This window comes from Periophthalmus magnuspinnatus, chromosome 22, assembly GCF_009829125.3.
Source record: "Periophthalmus magnuspinnatus isolate fPerMag1 chromosome 22, fPerMag1.2.pri, whole genome shotgun sequence".
NCBI classification, from domain to species: domain Eukaryota; kingdom Metazoa; phylum Chordata; class Actinopteri; order Gobiiformes; family Gobiidae; genus Periophthalmus; species Periophthalmus magnuspinnatus.
The window spans coordinates 8,099,331-8,121,827 of NC_047147.1; the positions used below are offsets into that span (position 1 = coordinate 8,099,331).

The following is a 22,497-nucleotide window of genomic DNA, read 5'->3' on the forward strand; positions in this document are numbered from 1 at the left end:
ACACATCTCTTTGAAAATACAAATACATTACAGTTTTTTTTTTCAAGTGTTGACAGGCTTCAAGTGTATTTTATTCAAGTACAACTTTGCTCCTGCCCTAAAAGTCTCTGATACAGCACTTGCATATAGCGTACATTTGGCTGCTGCAGTCTGGCTGAGTGGAGTTGGTCATAAAAAAAAAAAAACGGAAAAAAAAAAACTAAAAACAACAGTTCTTTTGCAGTCATTAATAGAAAGTGGCGTACAATGTAACACTACATCTGAAAGCTATGTTAAAAATAAGTGACGTAACTCATAACTAAGACTTTTTATATCTGTAAAATAAATGCAGAAACACATCTCAACCAAATTGGGACAAGGATGACAAAAAGTTTTAAAAATGGTGTGAACAAATTAATGCAAATCTTCTAAAATTTACCATTATGTAAATTACTCAATCTTTATAAAATAGTGGAATATTTTAGTTTAACATCTTTAGTTTTATACCAAACTAATTTAAACTTTACAGGAAGCAACATCAACATGTGTTAGTCCTGAAATGGACAGAGAAATGTGAGAAATGCGGGTGGATTTTTCCTTTGACAGACTTTTACAGTAATTGCAGATGATTGACACGTGCCTCATTATCCTTTGTCCCGAGTTGTAAAGCCCCTCCCGTCTGCCACTCTGAACGCTGGCTTAAAATAGGTGGCATCTATAGCTCCGTGCAGATGCAGCTTGGACTTATATTCAAACAAGCAGAGCTATACTCGAGCTGGGAAACATTACCGTCATTATTGCTAATTAATATATGAGGGGAAGCTTTTTACGAATGAGTCAAACATCAAATAGATTTTATAATTATGACAAAAGTCCTTAAGCCTTGTGCTCATATTTGAAAGTAAACAGCATTTGATTTGCCTTTTCTAAGTTACTGCATTGCCAAGAGCTATTTTTTACAATGGACCTAAAAAAACCAGTTCAATTCAAGAAAAATAAGACATGTCTTAAATACACAAGTTTGTTATAAAACATGCCACTTGAGTTAGGGGCTAGATTGTGATTGGTAGATGACTGGTTCAGAAACCTCTCCTCCGCTCAACATGCCATGGAGATGTTACTACTGTGCCTGGAATGTTCTACAGTGTAGTATTAAGCTATTCATCTCCATGGAGACAAGCAGGTGACAAGTTGTGGAGAGGCAAGCCCACTCATATGTTCATGGATGATTTATTAAAGTTTATATCAGTGTCAGTGCAGGTGGTTTTTCATTTGTTTACCATCAAAGCTGCAAGAATCAGATTTTTTGTTATGTAGTTTTGCTAAGTACATTGGTCCTATCCAGTTTGTGAGTTTTTGAACTTTGTTTCATTACATAATTTTGCCCACAACAACAGGCCGCTCCACTTTGAGTCATTTTGAGTTACAGTCATTCCAGCTTAAAAACACAAAAACATGACAGTGACTTGATTTAAACTTCATCAGTACTGGTTCAGTACATTCTCCATCAATGCAAATTTGCGTCTACCACTTTATCGTCAAATGTGTTTTTTCCAATATGTGCTACATATTTGTAGAGTCAAATGTAAAACTACCAAAAAAAAAGAAAGGATTTTATAAGAGGATATACCCCTTTGTTTACTATTCACTTACTAATGGGGTTCAGCTGACATTTTGAGAACTAAGATATAATACTTTGTTTTAAATTGTCAATTGTGATTGCATTTAAATCTTTCATCACTCTAAAATCCATTGGACAATTTGTTATTATAAAGCATTTCGACCAGTACCACCTCAGAAGTATAAGAAACAACAAAACACAATATTTAAACTGCAACAAACCTTGTGGTTAACAATAGTGGAGTCCTCACCACATTTTGGGACTGACTTCTTTCAGATGGCAGAGAACAGCCTGATCGCTGATTTTGATCTCGTTTGGTAAACAATAGAAAGACTGTGAATAAGCCATGACTAATGAAATGTCTCATTCACGTCCAACTATACTCTGAGTATAAGTTGTTGACACTGTACACCACATTTTTTAAATCACAAGGGCTGCACAATGTTTTTTAAAAAAGGAGAACTTAACGATGCACTATGGAACTTTTCTGGTTGAGGGCCCACCACCTGCGTGTTGGAGATGCTGCTTTGCCTGAAATGTTCCACAGTATAGTCTCAAACGTATTTATCTCCATAGAGACAAACGAGTGGCACCACCAAGATCTGTGGAGAGGTCAGTGGGAATGAATGTTTTTAAAGGTATTATGTTAAGCAATAAAACATCTAAGACTCTAAGTGAATGAATGCAGCGTAGAGTTGTTGGGTTTAATACCATACTGTGGAACATTTTAAGCAAAGTAATAACATCTCCATGGAGACAGCAAGTAAAATGCAATTGCTGAATTATAAATCGTACATTTGTCATACCTTGTGCTGCCCCAGTGCCGTCATTTCATCCTATTAGTCATCTTAAGAGGACACATATGTCAACTGTTTTAGACCAACTCTGAACGTCTATGTCTGTGTTATCAAACATACATTATATGAGTAGGACTCTTCTGCTTACGCCACTCTCCCTCTCCACGTCCGCCTGTTGAATTTTGGGTTTATAGCACCACGAACGCTCCCACTCTTTGCTCTTCTTGCCAAATTTCTGTCATAGTTTTTGGCAAGATGGCCGCATATAGTGCTGTATTGTGTTGTCCAATCTGCTGCATTGGATGGAGGCTACACCGAGCTGCGTCTCTTAAAAACTCTAAAAGGAGAGAGGAAACCTGTTGTTATTGAGCTAATATTGGTGCATTGTCTTGGCGAGCACACACAGCCTGTAGTCCCTGGTTCAACGTAGTGACTGTCTGTTTGAAGATAAGGGTCTGAAATAGCCAGTTCTGGTATCATTGATGAGGAGCTTTGCAATTTCTCCTTGCTTCTATACCAAAGACAGGAGCATATAGTTTGGAAATGTAAAACTTCAGTATAAACACCTTTTAATTCTTTTGATTTCGTCTCTGCTACAGGTGTGGTGGTTGTGGATAGTGGTAGAAGTCTTGCCACCTCTGCTCTTGGTTTATTTATGGTCACCAGCGCTTTCTGTTTCGCGTCCCTCCTCTCATCTTCCATATTCATCGTCAAAAATCTCAAAACAACTAAATTCAAAAATGCCCCTATCACTGTCAACCCCATGAGGATGTAGACAAAGCAGAATGCAACATATCGTGGATCATTTTGCAAAGCGTCATCCTTTTGAAGAGCTACGTAATCTCCAAATCCAATCGTGGTCAGTGTGATAAAGCAGTAGTAGAAAGCATGTAGAAAACTCCACCCCTCTGATTGGGAAAACAAGATGGCGCCTATGCAGAGGGTGCTGAGGCAGGAGAAGAAGCCCACTGTTACCATGTTAGCCATAGAGACCTCAGTTCGTCTCATGCCCAGGCACTTTTTGGTTTGGTGCAAAAGGTATCGGACAAATGTGTTGATGCGTTCACCCAGACTCTGAAACATGACGAGGGTGAGAGGGATCCCCAGCAGAGCGTAGAACATACAGAAGACTTTCCCTGAGTCTGTGCTGGGGGCAGCGTGGCCATAACCTGTACAGAGCAGAGAAGAGGCAGATTAAGGTACAGGAAGACTGTATCACTTCTAAGGCTGTTCAGACAGACAGTATGAGGTGCAAGCTTTCCCTATTGTCTGGCAAAACTATGTAAAGCAGCCTAAGAGACGCCACTACACAGGAAAACAAAGGCTCCTGTCAACAACAATTTAAAACTGAAGACAGAATGAACCTTTTACCAAAGAAGACTGTTCAATTGGCGATATGCTTGTAAAAGCCTGATCTCATCAGATCTCGGAAGCTAAGCAGGGTAGGGGCTGTTAAGTACTTGGATGGGAAACCTCTGGAAATATCACGTAGCACTGTAGAGTAGCAGTGCTTGTGTCCGTAGGCAAGACACTTCACCCACATCGTCTATTATGAGTGCGGTGTGTGTGTGTTGGTGGTGGTTGGATGGGCTGATAGTCTACCCCAGGGCAGCTGTGACAATAGCATCTTGTCATGACCAAAAGATGAATGCACTGCAAACCTTCTTTGAGTTTTCAAAAAAGCACTATATAAATCAAACGCTTTATTATTATTTTAAAGATTCAGTCATTGCAAATCAGCAATGATGCTTGGCTTTCATACCAAAATATCTAAAGGCGCAGAGCAGAATTCACACTTTGGAGAAATGAATTTAAATAAAACTGATTAAAAGTCTGTATTTTGTTGTGCGGTTGACCCCTGTGTAACCCCAGTGTAACCCATGTGACCTGGTGCTTGGCTTGCAGTGCATATTTAACCACAAGACCATGGTGATAGCTAACCAGAGTATGATTTGTCTTGAGGAAAAATCTTTGCAAATCTGACAAGAGAGAATTTTATATGACCCAAAAAAAATCTGGTAATATGCTGTACTATGTAACTTTTCTTGTCTCCTTGGAGATGTTATTAATTTGCTTATAATGTTCCCCCAGTATGACATTAAACTTATCTTGTCTAATATATTTCATTATGGATTTATAATTCAAATACCAACAACAAAGCCGATGTTACACTTATGGCAGTGTTTAAACAGAGGAAAATCATTTATCCATTAACCTCTAATGTTGTGGAGCTGTAGATGCTGCAGTCACTCTCACCTGAGAAAAAACATTCACAATGGCATTCATCGGACCCGCTGTCTATGCCGCCTTTTGAAATATGACTTTGGTGCATTTTTAATTGAGTGTTTAATAGAAATCAAATGTAGGAATTCCTATTCTTAAAATAGGACACTTTTATCAATGAAAAATCCAAGCAGTGGAAAGTGTCAGAAGCCAATGTGCAAATCCTTCAGTTGTCTTAACACATCACTTCTCACTTCAGCAGAGCAGACCCAGTGACATGAACAAATGTGATCTGATATCACGGCTTCATCTCCCACTCCACAGAAATATTGGTAACAGCTACAAATAAAACACACTGGTATCATAACCTCCAGTGTGCAAAACAACAGTGCCATTTCTGTAATAAGTGAAACAAAACTCATCAGATTGATGCGCCTAAAGGTCTTTGGTTTCTAGCATTTAAGATCAAACAAACTGATACTATCAAAATACTGATCCAAATAACTACTAACTAAATGAATGGAGTCTTTTTTTTAAACAATTAATAAATACATTTATCTTTAAAAATACTGAAAATAGGAATGCCTAATAGCCTAATGTTTATACAACTGAAAATAAAAAGGCTATAAATCTCAACTGGGCAGTTAATTGTGTGGGTGAATTTTAAACAATGAATTGAGAGTGTAAAGTACAACAACGATCCAAGGGGATTATCTTGTTTTGTATTTGCCCTATTGTATTGTATTCTATTTGCCCCATGTTATAAACCTGCCTCAGGCCCTGGTTGTATAGTTGTGAGTATTGATTGACTGTATCTTTTGTCTTTTCTTTAGCAACGATTACAGCCAGATCAGTTTAAAATCCCCCCAGTGTCACAAGGCAAAGTCATATATTAACGCATCAGGGACCGCTATGGAAACGTATAGGCAGCATACTGAAACGTGCTGATATTTAAGGCATGCTGTGTTTCTCATGGCTGTCTCTGTGCACTGGTGTGAGATGTGACGAGATGAGCTCATCTCTGAGCGTGCACCTGTCCCTCTGAGCGCGCACCTGTCCCGCGCGCTGATGCCACTCACCTATGGTAGTGATCACAGTGATGGCGAAGTAGAAGGAGCCGGCGAACTTCCACTGGACCCCGGCTTTGTGCGGCTTTAGCTGCAGCACCACGTACTCCAGCTCCTCGAAGTTTTCTTTGGTTAAGTTCAGTTTACGCATCAGCTCGTATTTCCGCGCGTCGAGTCTCCGCTTGTGACTTTTCTCCTGTTTGGACTCGAGGGTCTCAAATACCGCGGCTCCCACCACCAGGTAGGTGAGGATGCTGACTATAAGAGCCAGAGTCCGCGCGTTTTGCCTCTTCATGATAAAACACACCCTCAAACGCCTGTTTTTATTGTCCGTCTTTTATTCCCGACCTTGTCTTCACTCCTCGAGTCCCGATCCAACAGTGAGGCGCGTGGAGACTGAAAGAGCTGTTCTTTCAGCACCACCCCCACATCACAGTTGGGTTGCTACTGTATTTGGACTATTTGTCACTGCATTATATTTAGATTCCGCTGAGGAAAAAAACTGGGCAATCCCACGGAGTTTTTGGAGTAGGAGCTTTACGCACACGCTCCGTGTCCAATAAGGCCAAAATATCAGCGTTTCCTCCAACAAGAAGCTCGCGCTGCCCAAGTGTGATCCTCGTGGTCATTACAAGGTAGAATATTGACCTATAGTGGTTATTTAAACAAGCAGGGTTACTGGCTCTGTAAGTTGTCTAGCAACCTCAAGATAACGTTTTTTCTTCTCTGAGTAAATATTGATACAAGACACATCCTGTCGCAGGTGTGGACTGTGGAGCAGTGGAACCTGTTCATTTTGGGAAAGTGAAGTAATTCTTCAGTGTTCTTGAATTAAAAGCATAGTGCCAGGTCCAAGCCCACGCATCTGGTTCTGTTTTTACCGCAAATGCGCCTTAGTTTCCACAGATTTGAAATAGGCTAGTCAACAGTAAACTGTCCTTTGTTTTGCTCTCATTAGTTTGAGATGAGTGAATGATAATTACAGAAGAAGAATAACACCTATCCTACCCCATTATTCAAGTTTCAAAAGGATGTTTACCCAGCGCCTGCAGCTGTGAGTTAGTGACATAAGACCTTTGACTGTTTTAACAAGACTGAAACCACAATGCTATCTTAAGACAAATACATGAACAAGGAAGAGGGAAATTAGTTTCAGTAGTCAACTGTAAAAGAGCACACATAAATATACTGTTCATATGAGTAAAAGCAGCTGGCAGGACAACTCCATGGACAAAATTGGTCAATTTACATTTTGTGATTTGAGCAAAACATTGAATGGATTACCACTGTTTTTGGTTACAGGCCAGTGTTTCAGCAGTCTTTAACATAATTCCTAGTAAATACTTGATGACGCATTTTCAAAGTAGTTAAATAGTCTTTATTATTATTGAAGACATGAAATAGGTGGAGTTTACTTCATGGTACTTTTCTTACATAGTGTAGAAAGAAATAATGTACAAATAATTGTGCAGTACATCTTTGTTTTAAATGTTACAAAACGGGCTTCTTATTTGCATTGTAGTGGTGACTTTGAGAGCAGTGCAGTGAAGATCTTTGGAGCGTTAAACATAGTCAAACATGCACAGTTATAGAGGGATGCACTATAGTAATCAACAACAACTTGAACCAAGGTGGGTGCTTTCAAATCATGAACATTATTGTTGTTTTGTAAGTCTTGTAAGACCTTTTCTTGTAAAATGTCATCTTTCTAATGTTTAAAAGTATAACCTATGCAAAGATATTTATTGTACATTGCATTTGGACATTACATTGCCTGTATTGTGCAACCCTATTACTACTATACCCTCCCCCAAACTTCCTTCATACTGTATGTGTCTAAAAACAATATATTTTAATTTAAGTGGACAAACCAGACTTTGACGAGGTATTTTAGATTTTCTCATGTATCTACAAAGCCTCAAACTCATCGATCCTCTGCTTGGTGTTGCCCATGCGAATTTGGCGGAGGGTCTTGTACTTGTCCCGGCCGGCGCGCACATTTTCAGCGTGGAGCATGTCGTTCACCGTCTTCTTGTTGTCATCGCGAGCAGTGGCCAACTCTGAGCTCAGGGCCTAGGGAAGGAAAGACAGAGGAGACATTTTAGGGACACAGTCATTTATTTGTATGCGTAGAGTAACAATACTTATCACCTCACCTTATGTAAATTTTGTTATGCAGTTAGTTATGTTAGTTATGATTTGTGAAAGAAAATGTGTACAGTAATACTTTTAATGGTGGGACATTTGAACGTTTTGAACTTAAATTGTCCAACCATGATCTACCCATTTGGAGAGATAATTTTATTGTCATTCAGTGCTTTTCTGCAACTCAGAAAAATTGATAAAAGGTTGTGCAGATGCATGTAGAATGATCTTGTGAGATTTGCTCTCCTCGGACAAAAAGGGTCTTTGGTGAGTTGCTGTAGTCCCATAAGCTAGGCCACAATGACGGCAAAAATTATCAATAAAAAAGAATAAAAATAAATAAAAAATACGGATTTATGGAAGCTACAAAAAGCTGTGGTTTGGATGTGTTTTTGGGTTGTTTTTTAAAGCAATTTTTCTCTTTGGATCCAGCACGCAGACACAGCTTTTATCAGATGTGCATATCTCTATCTACCGTTAAAATATATGTAATATTTTAAGCCAGAATTGTGGTGAACTGAATTGCACATTTTGTTTATTAAAAAACAAAATCTCATCTATTTCATTTTTGGAGACCAAATCTTGTGGCATGTCTCATGGAAATTATGTCTCATCCCATTTCTAAAAATCTGAGTCTCTAGGCATGCTTATTTGTAATGGAGAACACTGAATTGGAGACAGATTGACGACTATCAATACTGGGCCATATGCAGATGACTGAAATACTGAACAAATGAATGAATTCTTATTTTGTCTAATTTTAGAACAATTTCCTCAAAACCTCCTCTCTGCCAGTAATCATATTTGTCCATCAACTTTCACTTCTCCATTGTGTACTTTTTGTAAATGGACCAAACAGCACTTCCCAGAATCAAATTTGAACAAAACCACGTCATATTAAACAGAAAGTGTAATTATGTTTAAATCCTAAAGACAAAACTTCATCCGCATCTGTATCATTTTCAAGCCCTATATAATCTTATAATGGAGGAGGTCATGTTTTGACATAGCATCATATCAATAGAGTGTATTTACATGCACACTGTTGACTTGTTTTAGTACAAATAAAATTATAATCTGGTGTTTTCTAGATTACTGTGAATAATAATACCTTGTCTTACACAGTGCTGGTATTGTGCTTTACAGACTTCACACTGTAGTCATTACATTCACTCCATACTTAGCTGTCATCCTCTATAGCCACAGCTGCTCTGGAGTGACGGAAGTGACACTGCCGATCTGTGCCATCAGCCCCTCAGAACTACCGCTATCTACTCACTTATACAACACATTCACACGCAGGTAGGTGGAGTGTCTTGCCCTAGGACACAACTACACTGGTTTAGTGGGCTGACTTTTGCGTTGGTGGACAAGCACTAACCATTGACAATTATTGCACAAATCAAAAAATATGTACAATAGTGACAAAAGGGCAATACCTATGAACTGATGTAGCACTGAAAATAGACAAGTGAATGAGTGTATATGTCCTCACTGTAAACATATGCTCCATCGACACAAGTTATTTAAATATTAATTGAGCATTTATGTACTAACTGTGAATGAACTGTACTCCTCTTAAGTTTACAAATACAATGTCCCTGACCTGCAATTGCTTCTGGAGTCTTTCGTTCTTCTCAGCTTCGGTCATCCGCTCCTCCTCGTTGCGGTGGTCGTTGATTTCGTTTTGGTGCAAGTCGGCGCTGTAGGTGCTGTTTTCCTCGCTGTGTTCGTGGTCGCTCTCGCTGTCTGAAGAAGAAGAAGAAGAAGACCCACCACCGGAGTTAGACGTCCGGACCGTCTGCAGCTCCTCCTTGGTGCGGACCAGGCTCTCCTCCACCTCTTTGGCCTAAAAACAGATTGTGAAATAAGCGATTACAGTATAAATAATGGATTTCTGGTTTCTTAGAGATAACTTATTTTGCTGCGCTATGGCAAAACAGAAATGTGCAATCAGATCTTGTGGGTTCCCAGTCTCAGTATATATTAAATTATAATAAGGAATAGTACGTCTACAATTTAAACTACATTATATTGTAATTCAATGCTTCCCAAACTGTGATACGTGCACCAGAGTTCACACATGGGCGTCGTTTGGTCGTCTTCTGTTGTTCCATCTTTATTTATTTTAATTAGATACAATTTTATTCAAGTTATATGTGTGTTTTTAGTCCAATGTTAAGTTGGGGAACTTCCTAGTTTCGGCCTGGTTAAGATCTGGATACAGTCCTCTTCTTCCCACTCCCTTCCGAGAAACATTTGCTATTTTGTTTTAATATGAATGTTGAATATGTATGAGCAGGTGTGTAAGAAGACAATACAAACCTCATAAATTTACTTTTTACCATGTAGATGTAAATATAGTGTACTTATATTAAAGTTTGTTGTACTACATGTGAACATTGTAAAAATAAAAGGTGAATATCAAAACTTATGTCAAAAACTCAAAATAAAAATCAATCAGATTACAGAATTCCAGATTACAACGGATAATCTGTACTTCTCATACAGTCTAATCCTGAGTTAGTTCTGATTTAGGCCTATTATAGCTTTACCCCTGAATTTGTCAAGGGGAAGGCCAAATATTCCACGCGGTGCTTGAAGTGAAAGGTTTGAGAGCCAATGATGTAGTTAGAGCCAATCTGTGTACACAACATGTCCCAACAGCCTTGTTAGTACAATGTGATTAGACATATATGGCCCTGTATGCTCTTGTGACACACTGACCTTGCTGTGCCATGTGTCGGCCTCTTCCTCTTTGACTCTCTTGGCCTCCTCCAGAACAGCAATTTTGGCTTCATACTCGGCCAGCTCAGCAGCCTGAGGGAAAAGCACACAGTGTAGAGTACAAATATGACACCGGACACCTGTTCTTTGTGTTCCTGTTTTATGAATGAGAGGACAAGACATTACTCTATGACTTATCGCTGAGTTTCACATGACATCATGCAACATTATGTAGTCCTCTAGTTTGTGAACAGATGATGCTTTGGGAAATCTGATTTGTTAGTGTGCGAGGATAGTTACAGAAATATAACGGACTTGGTAACAAATTTAAATCACCATGTTCCACACTTTTTGATATTTCTCATGAAAAGATCTTCTAACCCGAACAATAAAGCATGCAACTGCCACCGTTTGTTAAGATGTATTTTTATAGTGAGGATATCACTCATTCATCATATAGCCATATATTGCACTTCACTGTGGTCAGAGTCTCACCAGCTGCTCCTGGTTCTTCAGCTGGTCCTCTGCCTGTCGGGCCAGCTCCTCTTTGGCAATGATGGCCTCCATGCGCTCAGCCTCAAGTCGGGCTGCCTCTTCCTCCACCCTCCTCCGCTCCTCCTCCAGATGCCGAGCCCGCTCCAACTGCTCCTGCAGCTCTGGGGCACAGGGTCAGAGCAGTGTCAAAAGATTGGATGCAGAAGAATTGTGCCCACATTTCCAAGCATTAAAAAATCTACTAAAAATGTACAGTAACAACAGTATTTCATATAAAGCACATTTTACATCCTTGCAAAATGTTCAACTTTAATAATAAGAAAAGCTAATCCCATTTTACTAGTTTGATTTCAGTATTTTCTATTAAAGCTGTTTAAAGATTCAGTAAAAAGCATTTTTATTTCAAATTGTTGTGTGTTCCTTTGTTCTCTCATATGATGATGTTAAAATCTATAGCTATAATCTATACTGGTAACAATTGTAATGCTAATTTAGTCATTAATTAAAAAGAAACATTGGATGTGACGTTGGCGTTGTTGATTTTGGTTCTCAAGACGATTATCCAATCAGAAAGCAGAATGAGCCTCACATGAGTCACTCATTTGCGTCACAACCTAAACGGCAGCCAATCATTAATCAGAGCTAGTGCAGCCTCTATAGATTAATGAGTGAATTCATTCATTCAAGAGATTTTTTTGATTCCATCCTTTTTTAAATATTGGAACAATAACTGATGAGGAAGAATAAGCTCAGAGCTATCACCCTTTCAACTATGTTTGACAACAGAGGGTGCTACAGGCCTAAGAATGACATTGGTGAAATAAAGACCTCTCTCAGCTCTCCTAGTGGTCTCTTCATACTCCTGCAGCCTCATCATCAGCTCTCGTTTCTCTCTCTCCATCTCATCCTTCTCTCGCTCCATGTCTGCTCTCCTCTTCTTCTCACTCTCCAACTGATCCCTGCAACAAACAACAAACAGGTTAGTTCAGTCCAGGAGCAGCACAGCTATGGTAAAGTCTTGGTTTAGAACTGATGTAGTCCTGATTTAGTCTTGGTTTATTTATGGTTTCATTCTGGCGTAGTCCTGTTTTAGACATTGTGAAATCTTGACACTTTAGTGCTTCTCTAGTTCATGTTTTAGAGCTGATTTTAGGCACAGTTAAGTCCTCATGGTTTGGATCTGGCTTAGTACTGGGTGAGTTGTGGTTTCATAGACTTTGTTAAGACTGGGCTTGGACCAGGTTTTGTCCTTCTTTAGAATTTTGGTTAAGTCTAGATTTGTGAATATATGATCTGGATTAGCGGTATGGTCCTGGTTAACCTTTGCTACTATGTAGATTAATTTAGCCTATACATATCTCATTCAACGATTGTTCTTGTCCTATGCATGGGTTTAAGAATGATTTAAAAAACAGTACTGTTGTCACAGCAATTGACAAATTAAATCAAAATATAAGATATCTTTTGAATGGGAAAATGTCCTCCAAGTCCCCCTCCCCTCTGTTATGTGCCAGACCTCTCCATCTTCCTCTGCAGACGCTCCTCTTTGGCCTGAGCCTTCATCTGCTGCACTTCGATGGTGTCAGGTTTGCGGCGGCGCATGTACAGCTCGTGGTTCCCCATACACAGCTGCAAGATCCGCTTGTTCACTCTCAGACGAGGAGCATAGAAAAGAAAGTCCTGCAAAACAAGTAAATATCTGAAGTCAAATAGAAATTACAATATTATTGTATCTGATTAATTTAGATAGTTGTGACTAATTGTGTATTAAAAACTCATCATATTTTCATAATCGTTACTGTTATCTGGATTATGCTAGACTACACTATAAAATACACGTCAAAAGCTCTTTTATAACAAAGACAGCAGCATTATTAAACCAAAAGAATAAATAATTTCAGATTTTCAATAATACACTTTATCTGTAAATATTCTCTATCTGGAAGGCCTCGGTCATTATATCTCAATCTCTCTTTGGTTAAAAATGTATTAACAATCTAAATTTAAATCACATGTAAAATAATCCATTTCATGTTATTTGAAGTGACAAATAACTTACTGGGGATTTCTTGTCAATAGGCTTGATCACAAACTTCTTATCATTGAAGGAGATGTTTCTAATTTCACTCCAGGGGAATCCAATCTTTGGAGTCAGTCTGAGAAAGAGAGAAAGAGAGACAAAGAAAGGAGAAAGAGAATGACAGATAGAGAAAGAGAGCAAGAGAGAGAGAAAGAAAGAGAGAGCAAGAGAGAGAAATAAAGAAAGAAAGAGAAACAGAGAGAGAGAAAGAGAGAGAGAGGCAGAAGAGAAACCACTTTGTTAATGTATAATGTAAGTGTGTGTAAAACTTGATGCTGCCCATTTCGACCTGGACTCCTTTGAAATTGATCTATTATTTTCATCAGTGTTAAACAAAACCCACTGTCTACACTAACCTCAGCCGTGTGGTCATATCTACTACAGAGATCAATACAGGTCACTGACTGCTGTGTATTGACCTTTCTGTCTACTAGTGTGTCAATATGTCAATAAACTACTAGGGTTCATACAGGTTTAGGAAACTCTACATTTAAGATGGTTACTTTTGTGAATATGTAACTCGATCAATGAGTTGAATATCAGATAATACAGTTAGCAGAAATTAAGGAATACATTGAGCCGGTTCTTCACCAACCCTTGTCCAAGCCTGGATCTCTAAATAATATAGTGTATGGGTGTATTATAGTGTATTTGGGGGCATAATTTACCTTAAAAATAATTGCATTTGTAACCGCACTGGGTCATTGCATAAAATCTCTTGATCAACCCCATTATGTTTTGTGTATCTAATTGTATATCTATGGACACTTTGGTAATACATTTCTGTACCTGTCGTCCTTCTCGTAGATATTGAGTCCCAAAGCGTCCACTCCCAGCCACAGGTCGGTGCCCTTCTTGTTCTTGATCTCAAAATAATTCACTCCGTACATCTCCAGGTCCTGAGCAATCTTCAGGTACTCAATCATGGCCTCCTCTCTGCTCACAAAGTTTCACAAAAATTAAAGTTCACATGATGGATGGAAGGGAACTCTTAATCTATCTATCTTGATTTTCCTTGAAGCCCCCACTGCCGCCCCCCAAATGCAAAAAAATAACTAATAAACATGTTTCCCTGTTTCCAATCATTAGTTTGGCACACATTATCATTAGTTATTTGCACACATTATTACTTTGGCCTCTTGTTTTGCAAATTCATCCTCAGAAACCTGCTCATATTCACCATCTTGATACACTGCAAAAATATATACCGGTATATTCAAGATTTGTTCAAATATATGTAAATGTATATGTACAATACTGATCTTGATTTCAATAGTTTTAAGAGTTTTAAGATTATTTGACTTCAATATGGCCGATGCTTTTCATTTCAAGCACTATATTATCTTAAATTCTGGAACAAATATGTGAAGTTGAATAGAAATGACAGTAGTTTCAATAGAAATAATTGAAAAATCTTGCATCATCTTGCATCTTGCATATGGTCATATAAGTAGTAGTCGTCACATTTTTATATAGCGTTTTTCCCACCTTCAAGGTACTCAAAACCCTTTACATCAAGGAACCACTCACCCACTCACACACACATTCACACACCAGTGTACACAGGCATAAGGGGCAAGGTGGGTAAAGTGTCTTGCCCCAGGACACAACAACAGCATTCATCTGTGGGAGCTTGTATTGCACCACCAACCTCTGGGTCAGTGAATTTGACCACTCAACCAATGATGTTTATGTTGAGAGCGGGATTCGAACCAATAACCTTCGGATCTTGCCCAATCTAGTCACAACTACCCAAACCAAATCATTTTAATGCAAAACCTTCTCAATATTGAAAACCTTTCTCTCTAATCTATTTTCAACATGAACAAAGAAAGAACCTGCTTATCTTCAAGCTCGACATTTTCCAACGTTTCTCGTCTAATCTGCACATTGCTGGTCTCGTCACAGTGATTTCCCTGTTTGAAGTCCCTAAATGTAATGAGTGTAGTTGATTCTTTGTATTCACTGAACCCACTTGAGCATGTAGCGGTGCTCCTGGTGCCAAACGTGGATCCTGTCCTCCCACTGCTCTTTGGACAGTTTGTGTTGCTCCAGAACTCTGCACAAAGAAATCAAAACAAACACTAGATTAGATTCAACTTGAAAATATATTGGGTACAACCAGAAAACATATATATTTTTAAATTACAAATACCAACCTTTAAAGTAATGAAAAAAGACTAAATGAGATGGTCCAAACAGCTCAGAAAGTAATACGGTATATAGAACATTGGGGTTAAGAAAAAACAAGGCACTGTACATTTGTCTGTGGATATTTCATCTTGCAATTCAAATGAAAAACTTAAAGATACACCATGTAACTTTTCAAGTGGAGAGCTGCAACCTGCTTTTCTTCATGGAGATGTTCTTGATTCATTTACAATTGTTATCATTGCTCAGAAAATATAGATTGTTACTATGAGCATGTTTGAATGAAGGGATGAATGTCACCTGCTTGTCTCCATGGAAATAAATAAAAGTTAATGTCATACTGTGGAACAATTAAAGCAAAATGACATCTACATGGAGACAGGTGGCAGGCTCTCCACCTGAACAGTTAGATCATGCAGCTTAAAACTTGTGATGACCTTGTTGTAGCTACATGGTCTCAGTTCTAAGTCACTTCTAGAGTATCACTCAATACACTGTGGAATTAGAGCAGTTTATTATTTACCATCTTACTCATGTTTCTGTAACATTTTATTAAACCAACAGGAGGTGACCCATAGGAAAGGCATCTGGCTTCTTGTAAAAGTGACTCACATGGCTTAGCCCTGATCTCTGGTTAAATATTCATCCATGTTCTGCTCCTTAAGCTAAAACTGCCAATATCTCGAGGCTCTCTCATTCTTCAAACACTTACTTCATACTTTCGATTTACACAGTACAGACCTAAAACATGCTTGTCCTACACAATATACACTTTTACATGCGGTACAACAGAGTCTTGAGTTTCAACTTTCCCTAGATAATTTAAATATGTTGTGAAGGCACTATATTAAACGGCAGTTTAATTGATAACCAAGACTGATTTATTGTCTTTATTTTTACTGTGATACTGATATTACATTTTCTAACTTTATATTTTATAGCTATATTTCTTCTGTAATGAAATAAAAGATGAATAAAAATCATTCTGATTCTGAAGATCAAAGTCTATATCAATTTCAGGTCTTTTATATTTTTTAATATGTCTTGGCCCAAAGGTTTTATATAACAGGATAGTACACAGCATAAAATGGGTGTGAAGAGTGGGAAGAGACATTCTTAACAGACATTGTACAGAAGTATGGTTTGAACTTTTTATTTCCATGGAGTCATGCAGGTGACATGCCGCCACCAAAATGTTAAACAGTGCTTTTACTTGTTTTTCTTTATTAATTATGCTATTGTTACTGTATTTTACACTTTGATCATGAGATGGCACAGTACATAGACATAGCAATACACAATAATAGGACCCCTCACCTCTTTGGCAGCAGACGCTCGTTGACCAGGTATCCCGTCTGGTGCGCAAACTTGTCGTACTCTCCAAACTTGGCCTGAACGGCGTACGATGCAAGGAGCACTGCAGTCTCAGGGGGGCAGTAGATATCCTCCGATAGAATGTCCTCTTTCACTTGTAAGAAGAAGAGGCGCCGCGTAACATCCTGGATCAGCTCCTCAGCCACGTCCTCCGGGAAAAACTTGACCCTGAGCTTGAACTGCAGCGGTGTCTCTCTCCGAACGTCCTGGACCATCACCTGGGCAACAAAAATTTGATTATGTCACTCGAAAATATTTATCCAGTTGACTACATTTAAGCTTATTTTGCAATAATACCAAAAAAATATTATATTATAAAATTATTTATTATATTAAAAGGTGCCGTATGTAACTTTTCTTTGGAGCTGACAGGTGGCAGATGTTCATATGAAGTGTCTTATGAAATGACTCAACAATAGCACCAACCAGAACTGGAATTTAACCTACAGCCTTGAATTACAGGCTAAAGGCTCTGCCAATACCACCATTACAACAGAGACCTAAAGAGACCTAATACTACGCCAAGTGATATTTATGGAAGTTCAGGTGTGGAAAATATACTTTATTGTTTTATTAGTATATATAATAAAACTATAAGGCTCCGGTTTTGACCTTTTACGATTTGTTACAGAATAAACTTATCAAAGGCAATTATAAGATATGCAGTGATGATGCAATGATATATATGAGGATGATCAAGTAAATAAAGGCTGTCAAACACACTAAATTTGTACCTTCTTGTCTGCATTGAGCCATGTGATGAATCCTTTATTGTCTACAAACTGCAGACCAAAATACCAGGTCTCTCGTAGGCCAATGGTTCTGGCAACCTATGCACAATAAAGAAATGTTTATCAATCCTTATTAAACAGTATATCATTGTAGATATTTCATTGCTTTTCATTGATACTATATTAAATGTAAGGATGTAAGGATTTGTGTGTGCTCTGGGTAGCGGATTCACCAGGTGATTGAGGCATTGAAGGGTCCAGGTGTCAGTCCGATACCACCGGTTAACTTATATATCAGTCCATCTCTAGTGTGTATGTATGTGCCTTTGTGTCCTTGTAAGTTGTTTGTAATGTTGCATCTAGAAATTTAAAAAAAAGGCTGAAAGAGGTATAAATAATGCAGATGACCAATTTCACTATAGGTACAATGAAGTATACCCTATCCTTTGATCTCTTTTAAAAAATGAAATAAATAAATACTATCATTTGTTCATTTACAGTGTTGCATAACACTTTTGGACACCTTTACCCCAACACAAAAGGACAGAACAAATTAGAAAAGATAAGCTTTTATATGCAAATAAAAATAAAATCTTGTTCTTGTTCTTAGACATATTGAAAATTACACTTATGTGTGACTTGTGAAACTATAATAAAGAGTATTGTGGATGTTTATGCTTGTGGGTTGCACAGTCCAGACCTGGTCAAACAGCTGCTTGCCCGTAGTGTTGGGGTGAAAGGAGAACTCCAGCTCCGCGTCCATCGTAGTGACGCGAACATTGACCTGCAACAAAACGTCATTTAGTCACATGACTGCATTTCTGTTTGTAAATCACTCAACAAACAAGATCCTATTTGTTAACAAAGACACTTTCCTCCAGTTGAGCCTTTTGTAACATGTTTTTAATTATTTAATTTGCTTGTGAAACTATAAGACCAAACATAATTGAAGTATGAAGTGGTTTGCTCATAAACCATAATTGCCCATTATCTCTTAGACTTTGGACTTTCATTCAAGGTGCTGCAAGGTCCTCGCCGAGATTAAACTCAAAACATGGAGTGCTTTCCGACATGGCCTGGGAACTACTTGAGATAGCAACGGCCCATGTACGCAAAACCAAGTCCTTTGTTCCTATTGAGTTTAATTTCATAATACTAGTCTGTTTTAGTTGTGGCTGTTTTGACTTAATATAGATTCAGACTTTTCCTGGTTTAGTCCTGATGTAGACTTGGTTTGGTCCTGTTCTAGACCAGGTTTAAGACCTCTAGTCTTGGCTGAGGCTTGGATTTTGATTGTGTTGTCAATGGCACTTAAAATATACATTGAGATACTTGTAATAAAAAGATGTTTAGCACTTGAAACTATTTTGGGTTCACTAAAATGTTTATGGCAACTTTCACTAGGATAGGGATGAAATATATGAGTTTGACAGCAATATAGTTCATCCTATGAACACATGATACTTTGGAGCAGAGCATGCAGGGATTGAAGATGTTACACAATTTTTATTAGCACAGATCACGCCCCGGGTGTCATAAAGATAAACCAGGGAAACTTAAGCAACACATAAGTGGATCAGACATTTTTTATCCACTAGTGATTCTCAACTTCTAATCCAAGATAATGTTTTAAAAGACTGCTGTTTGCACGAGCTAATAATTTTCAAATTAATCGCTACCCAATTATTTTCACTGCCTATTCATCCAACGCTCAAGATGCCTAAATATGATGACTTCAGTACAAGTAGAAGTGCACAAGCAACTTCTTAAACAAGAGTGAAAATGGCTTCTTCTGCTACTACTTTTACCTCAACTGCTACTATTTTTACATCAACTACTACTACTAGTGCTACTACTACTGCTAATAAAGGGCAGTGTAATAATAATAATAGAGATTGCAAGAGCATAGTAAAACTATTTGTACAAGTCCTACTAATGTTACCTGGGCTGGATTTTGTATCCAATGGTCCTATCTGCACTGGCCTTGAGCCCTGGTCCCTGCTCTCCACTTCCACTCCTACAACTGCTCCTACTTTCACTTTATGTACATTTAATACATTTCAAGAACGTGCAAAACTAGATACAGTGGTAAAATGCACTTCAATAATCTGGTGATAAACATTTCTGCTCACACCTGCACATGTTTTAATGTTAAGCTGTTTGTTCAGTACTCTCATTGGGTTTTCTCTGTATAAATAAAGATAAATGAATACATGAACTACCACAACTACGAGTCATCAATTACCATTGCTACTACTCAAAATATTTATAAATATGTATTTATATATTTATATTTATTCCAACCAGCAGTAAGACTCTTAGCTTAATTTGGTTAATCTATTAACTAATTGTGATTACTGCTCAAAATATAATCACATATAATATAATTAAAAATAAAACAATAAATTATCTGTTTATGTCACATGACTTTCATGTAATCATTCAAAAAGTTCGATTTCATGAGGGTGGCAGCACATACACGAGACTAGAGTGTGAATGAAAGTGAATTATAGTTTACACTGCTGTGGATAATCATAACATGAAAATGATCATATCACAATGAATCACAATGAATCACATTGATCATAACATAAAACTATTACTCAGTCCAAGATCACAATAATCACTTTTTTACTCCTTAGAAGTACTAGTAAAAGTTCCCTTATTCTGCAATGAGTAAAACAATCACGTCATTGTTCACTGCTGACTAATATCCAGTTGTTTACTCTTGTATCGTAAAACTACAAAATTCCCACAAAGACACTGATAGCATATGTATTCTTTAGTTTATCTTAGTGAAATATAATGTTGGCTAGTTTTACACAGACGTCATAGTGACCTCTTAAGAAAGCCCAGATCAACATTAAATACAAGTATACTGCACCTGTAGGCATTTCTTATCAACCATTGTAGAGGGCACTCACAAGCAACGCACAAAGTCGTGCTCACAGAATAAATACATTTATAAGAAACAGTTTGGGGTTAGATGATCTTGCCAAAACTACTGTCTCCAACAACTTAAAATATGTTTTTTTTTTCCTGGATATTTAGTATTAAACTATAACTTATATAGATTATTTAAAGTTTTGTTCAATATAAGCCACAATATTGATGTAAAAAAGCGAATAGAAACAGGTCCATTAACTGCAGAGGAAAAAACATGGATCTATTAAAATAACTCTTGGGAAAAACCTGCGTCTGTTTGTGGCAGATTTTCTTTTAAATGTTTTTATTGTTGAAAAATGGCCATTTAACATGTTTGATTTAGAGTTAGATTTTTCTGAATAAACTGAACTAAGCACAGAGCAGTGGGCGGAGATAAGGGGTAGTTCAACACAGAAATTGTCTGAGCATTCAAAGCAAGATTACTCAAACGTGCATGAATCACTTGAAATACAACTTTGAGCAGGTTTATGATGAACGAACACCATTATAATATACTGAGAAACATATAAAGGTTTAGATGATATGTCTTTTTTGTTTGTAGAGTGGGTGAAGTCATTCTCCAAATGGTACAGAATTCTTTAAAACACAATTTACACTGATATTTAGAATATGTACACGTCCTTCAGTAAAGGAGAAGTCACATTTTAGTAGCTTTTTACTGCCGAGGAATGCGCACAACATAGGTCAAACTCTACTTTGGGTTAATAAGTAAAACTGAGGTAGCGAAAAAGTTTAAAAGAAAAAGAATACTTCAGAAATACAGTTAAAAAAATGTAAATTATTTAAGAGTAGCAGTCAGCCTGTTAATACTCAATAGAACAAAAAGGTTCCAGACTCGTCTTATGGACATTTGATTTGTAAGAGAATCATGTGTTCTTTCACATTTTCATTCTGCTCGTCAACTGACAGTAAAATAAACACTTTTCATGTTTTGTGAATCAAATAGAAAAGTCTTCATATCTCATTATATATTATATAAACTCAATCATGTTGTAAGGCCTATGAGCATGAAAGAGAAATCACAAATTGAGAAACTAAAGAACACGGCATGTGAAGTAATTGTTCCAGATTTAAACAAACAGACTCAAAGCATTCCTAATCTTCATGTTTAGATTTGACAATGTTTGTGAAAGCCAGACATTTGTATTATTACCAAATCATGCAGTGTCATTTACTTTAAAGGTGCAAAGCATGTAACTTTCTGGAGGTGGCACGTCACCTGCATGATTACATCGCAATTAAAACTATACTTCGGAACATTCTCCATGGAGATAGATATGTTTTATGTCATAATATGGAATATTATGACATAAAACATATCGACTCCACCTGACCAAATAAGAGTTTGTGGAGGTGCCCACTCACTATAAGGACATAGGTTTTTATTTAAAAAAAAACACTTTTATTTTAGTTTATTTTTTGGCAAAAAAGTTGCATACTGCGGCTTTAAAGAAATGGTCTTAGTGTTTTTATGTTATAATAAAATCAGACAAACTAAGTAATAAAGGTTATTCATTACTTGTTCCTCTACGTTATTTCTTTGATATAACTGAATTAGATTCTTTTATTTGTTCTTACCGTTTTCGGCATCTTTTCTTTTGGTGGAGGAGCTCGACAGGTGTAGAAAAGAGTTTCCCAGACAGAGACACAGGCTGCAGTGATCGACTCCCAGCACAAACTCCACCTGATAAAGAAACTCCGCCACAATCTGTCAAACCAAGGGCAGGGCTACGCCGTCCTTTGAACCCAACGCACTAGATCACCCCCTTGGACGCTAACCTGGCCACTATCGCACTAAACAGTTATACCTGCTGCGGTTGCTATTGCTAATGGTGTAGAGAAGAACCACAGAGAAGAGGAGCAAGTTACACCCAAAGAGAGTGGACTTTGGACAGAGTGAGGAGGCTATAAAGCGCAGTGGGCGTCCAAGAGAGGCAGGGCTAGTTTCAAACTATGTATAGGAGCCCAGAGGTGGAAATTAGAATTAGTACTGATGTAAAACTCAATAATTAAATGGGAAAATAACTTACATTTCAAATAGTTGAAAAACATGGTTCAAAGCAGGCTTGTCAACAGATATTTTGGGGACCGGGGCAAAAAGCCTTGCATAGGCACCTGTCTAATATAAACTAATAGGGCTAATTCTAGGCTCCTTAAACCC

At 37.7% G+C, this 22,497-nt stretch overlaps 2 protein-coding genes across 2 annotated transcripts; both read right to left on the bottom strand.

The window, feature by feature from the left end:
* Positions 1–2,321: 2,321 nt before the first annotated feature.
* On the bottom strand, positions 2,322–6,048 carry kcnk3b (potassium channel, subfamily K, member 3b). The gene is made up of 2 exons (XM_033988589.2): positions 5,700–6,048; positions 2,322–3,566 (listed from the first exon to the last, which is right to left on the bottom strand). The coding sequence occupies exons 1-2, from the start codon at positions 5,980–5,982 to the stop codon at positions 2,707–2,709; spliced, it is 1,143 nt and encodes a 380-aa protein (XP_033844480.1). The 5' UTR covers positions 5,983–6,048; the 3' UTR covers positions 2,322–2,706.
* Positions 6,049–7,372: 1,324 nt separating this feature from the next.
* ezra (ezrin a) lies at positions 7,373–22,467 on the bottom strand. The gene is made up of 13 exons (XM_033988078.2): positions 21,915–22,467; positions 18,091–18,174; positions 17,394–17,489; positions 16,603–16,877; positions 15,110–15,193; positions 13,924–14,070; positions 13,114–13,210; positions 12,571–12,734; positions 11,883–12,013; positions 11,055–11,215; positions 10,560–10,652; positions 9,439–9,681; positions 7,373–7,760 (listed from the first exon to the last, which is right to left on the bottom strand). The coding sequence occupies exons 1-13, from the start codon at positions 21,924–21,926 to the stop codon at positions 7,596–7,598; spliced, it is 1,752 nt and encodes a 583-aa protein (XP_033843969.1). The 5' UTR covers positions 21,927–22,467; the 3' UTR covers positions 7,373–7,595.
* Positions 22,468–22,497: the final 30 nt, after the last annotated feature.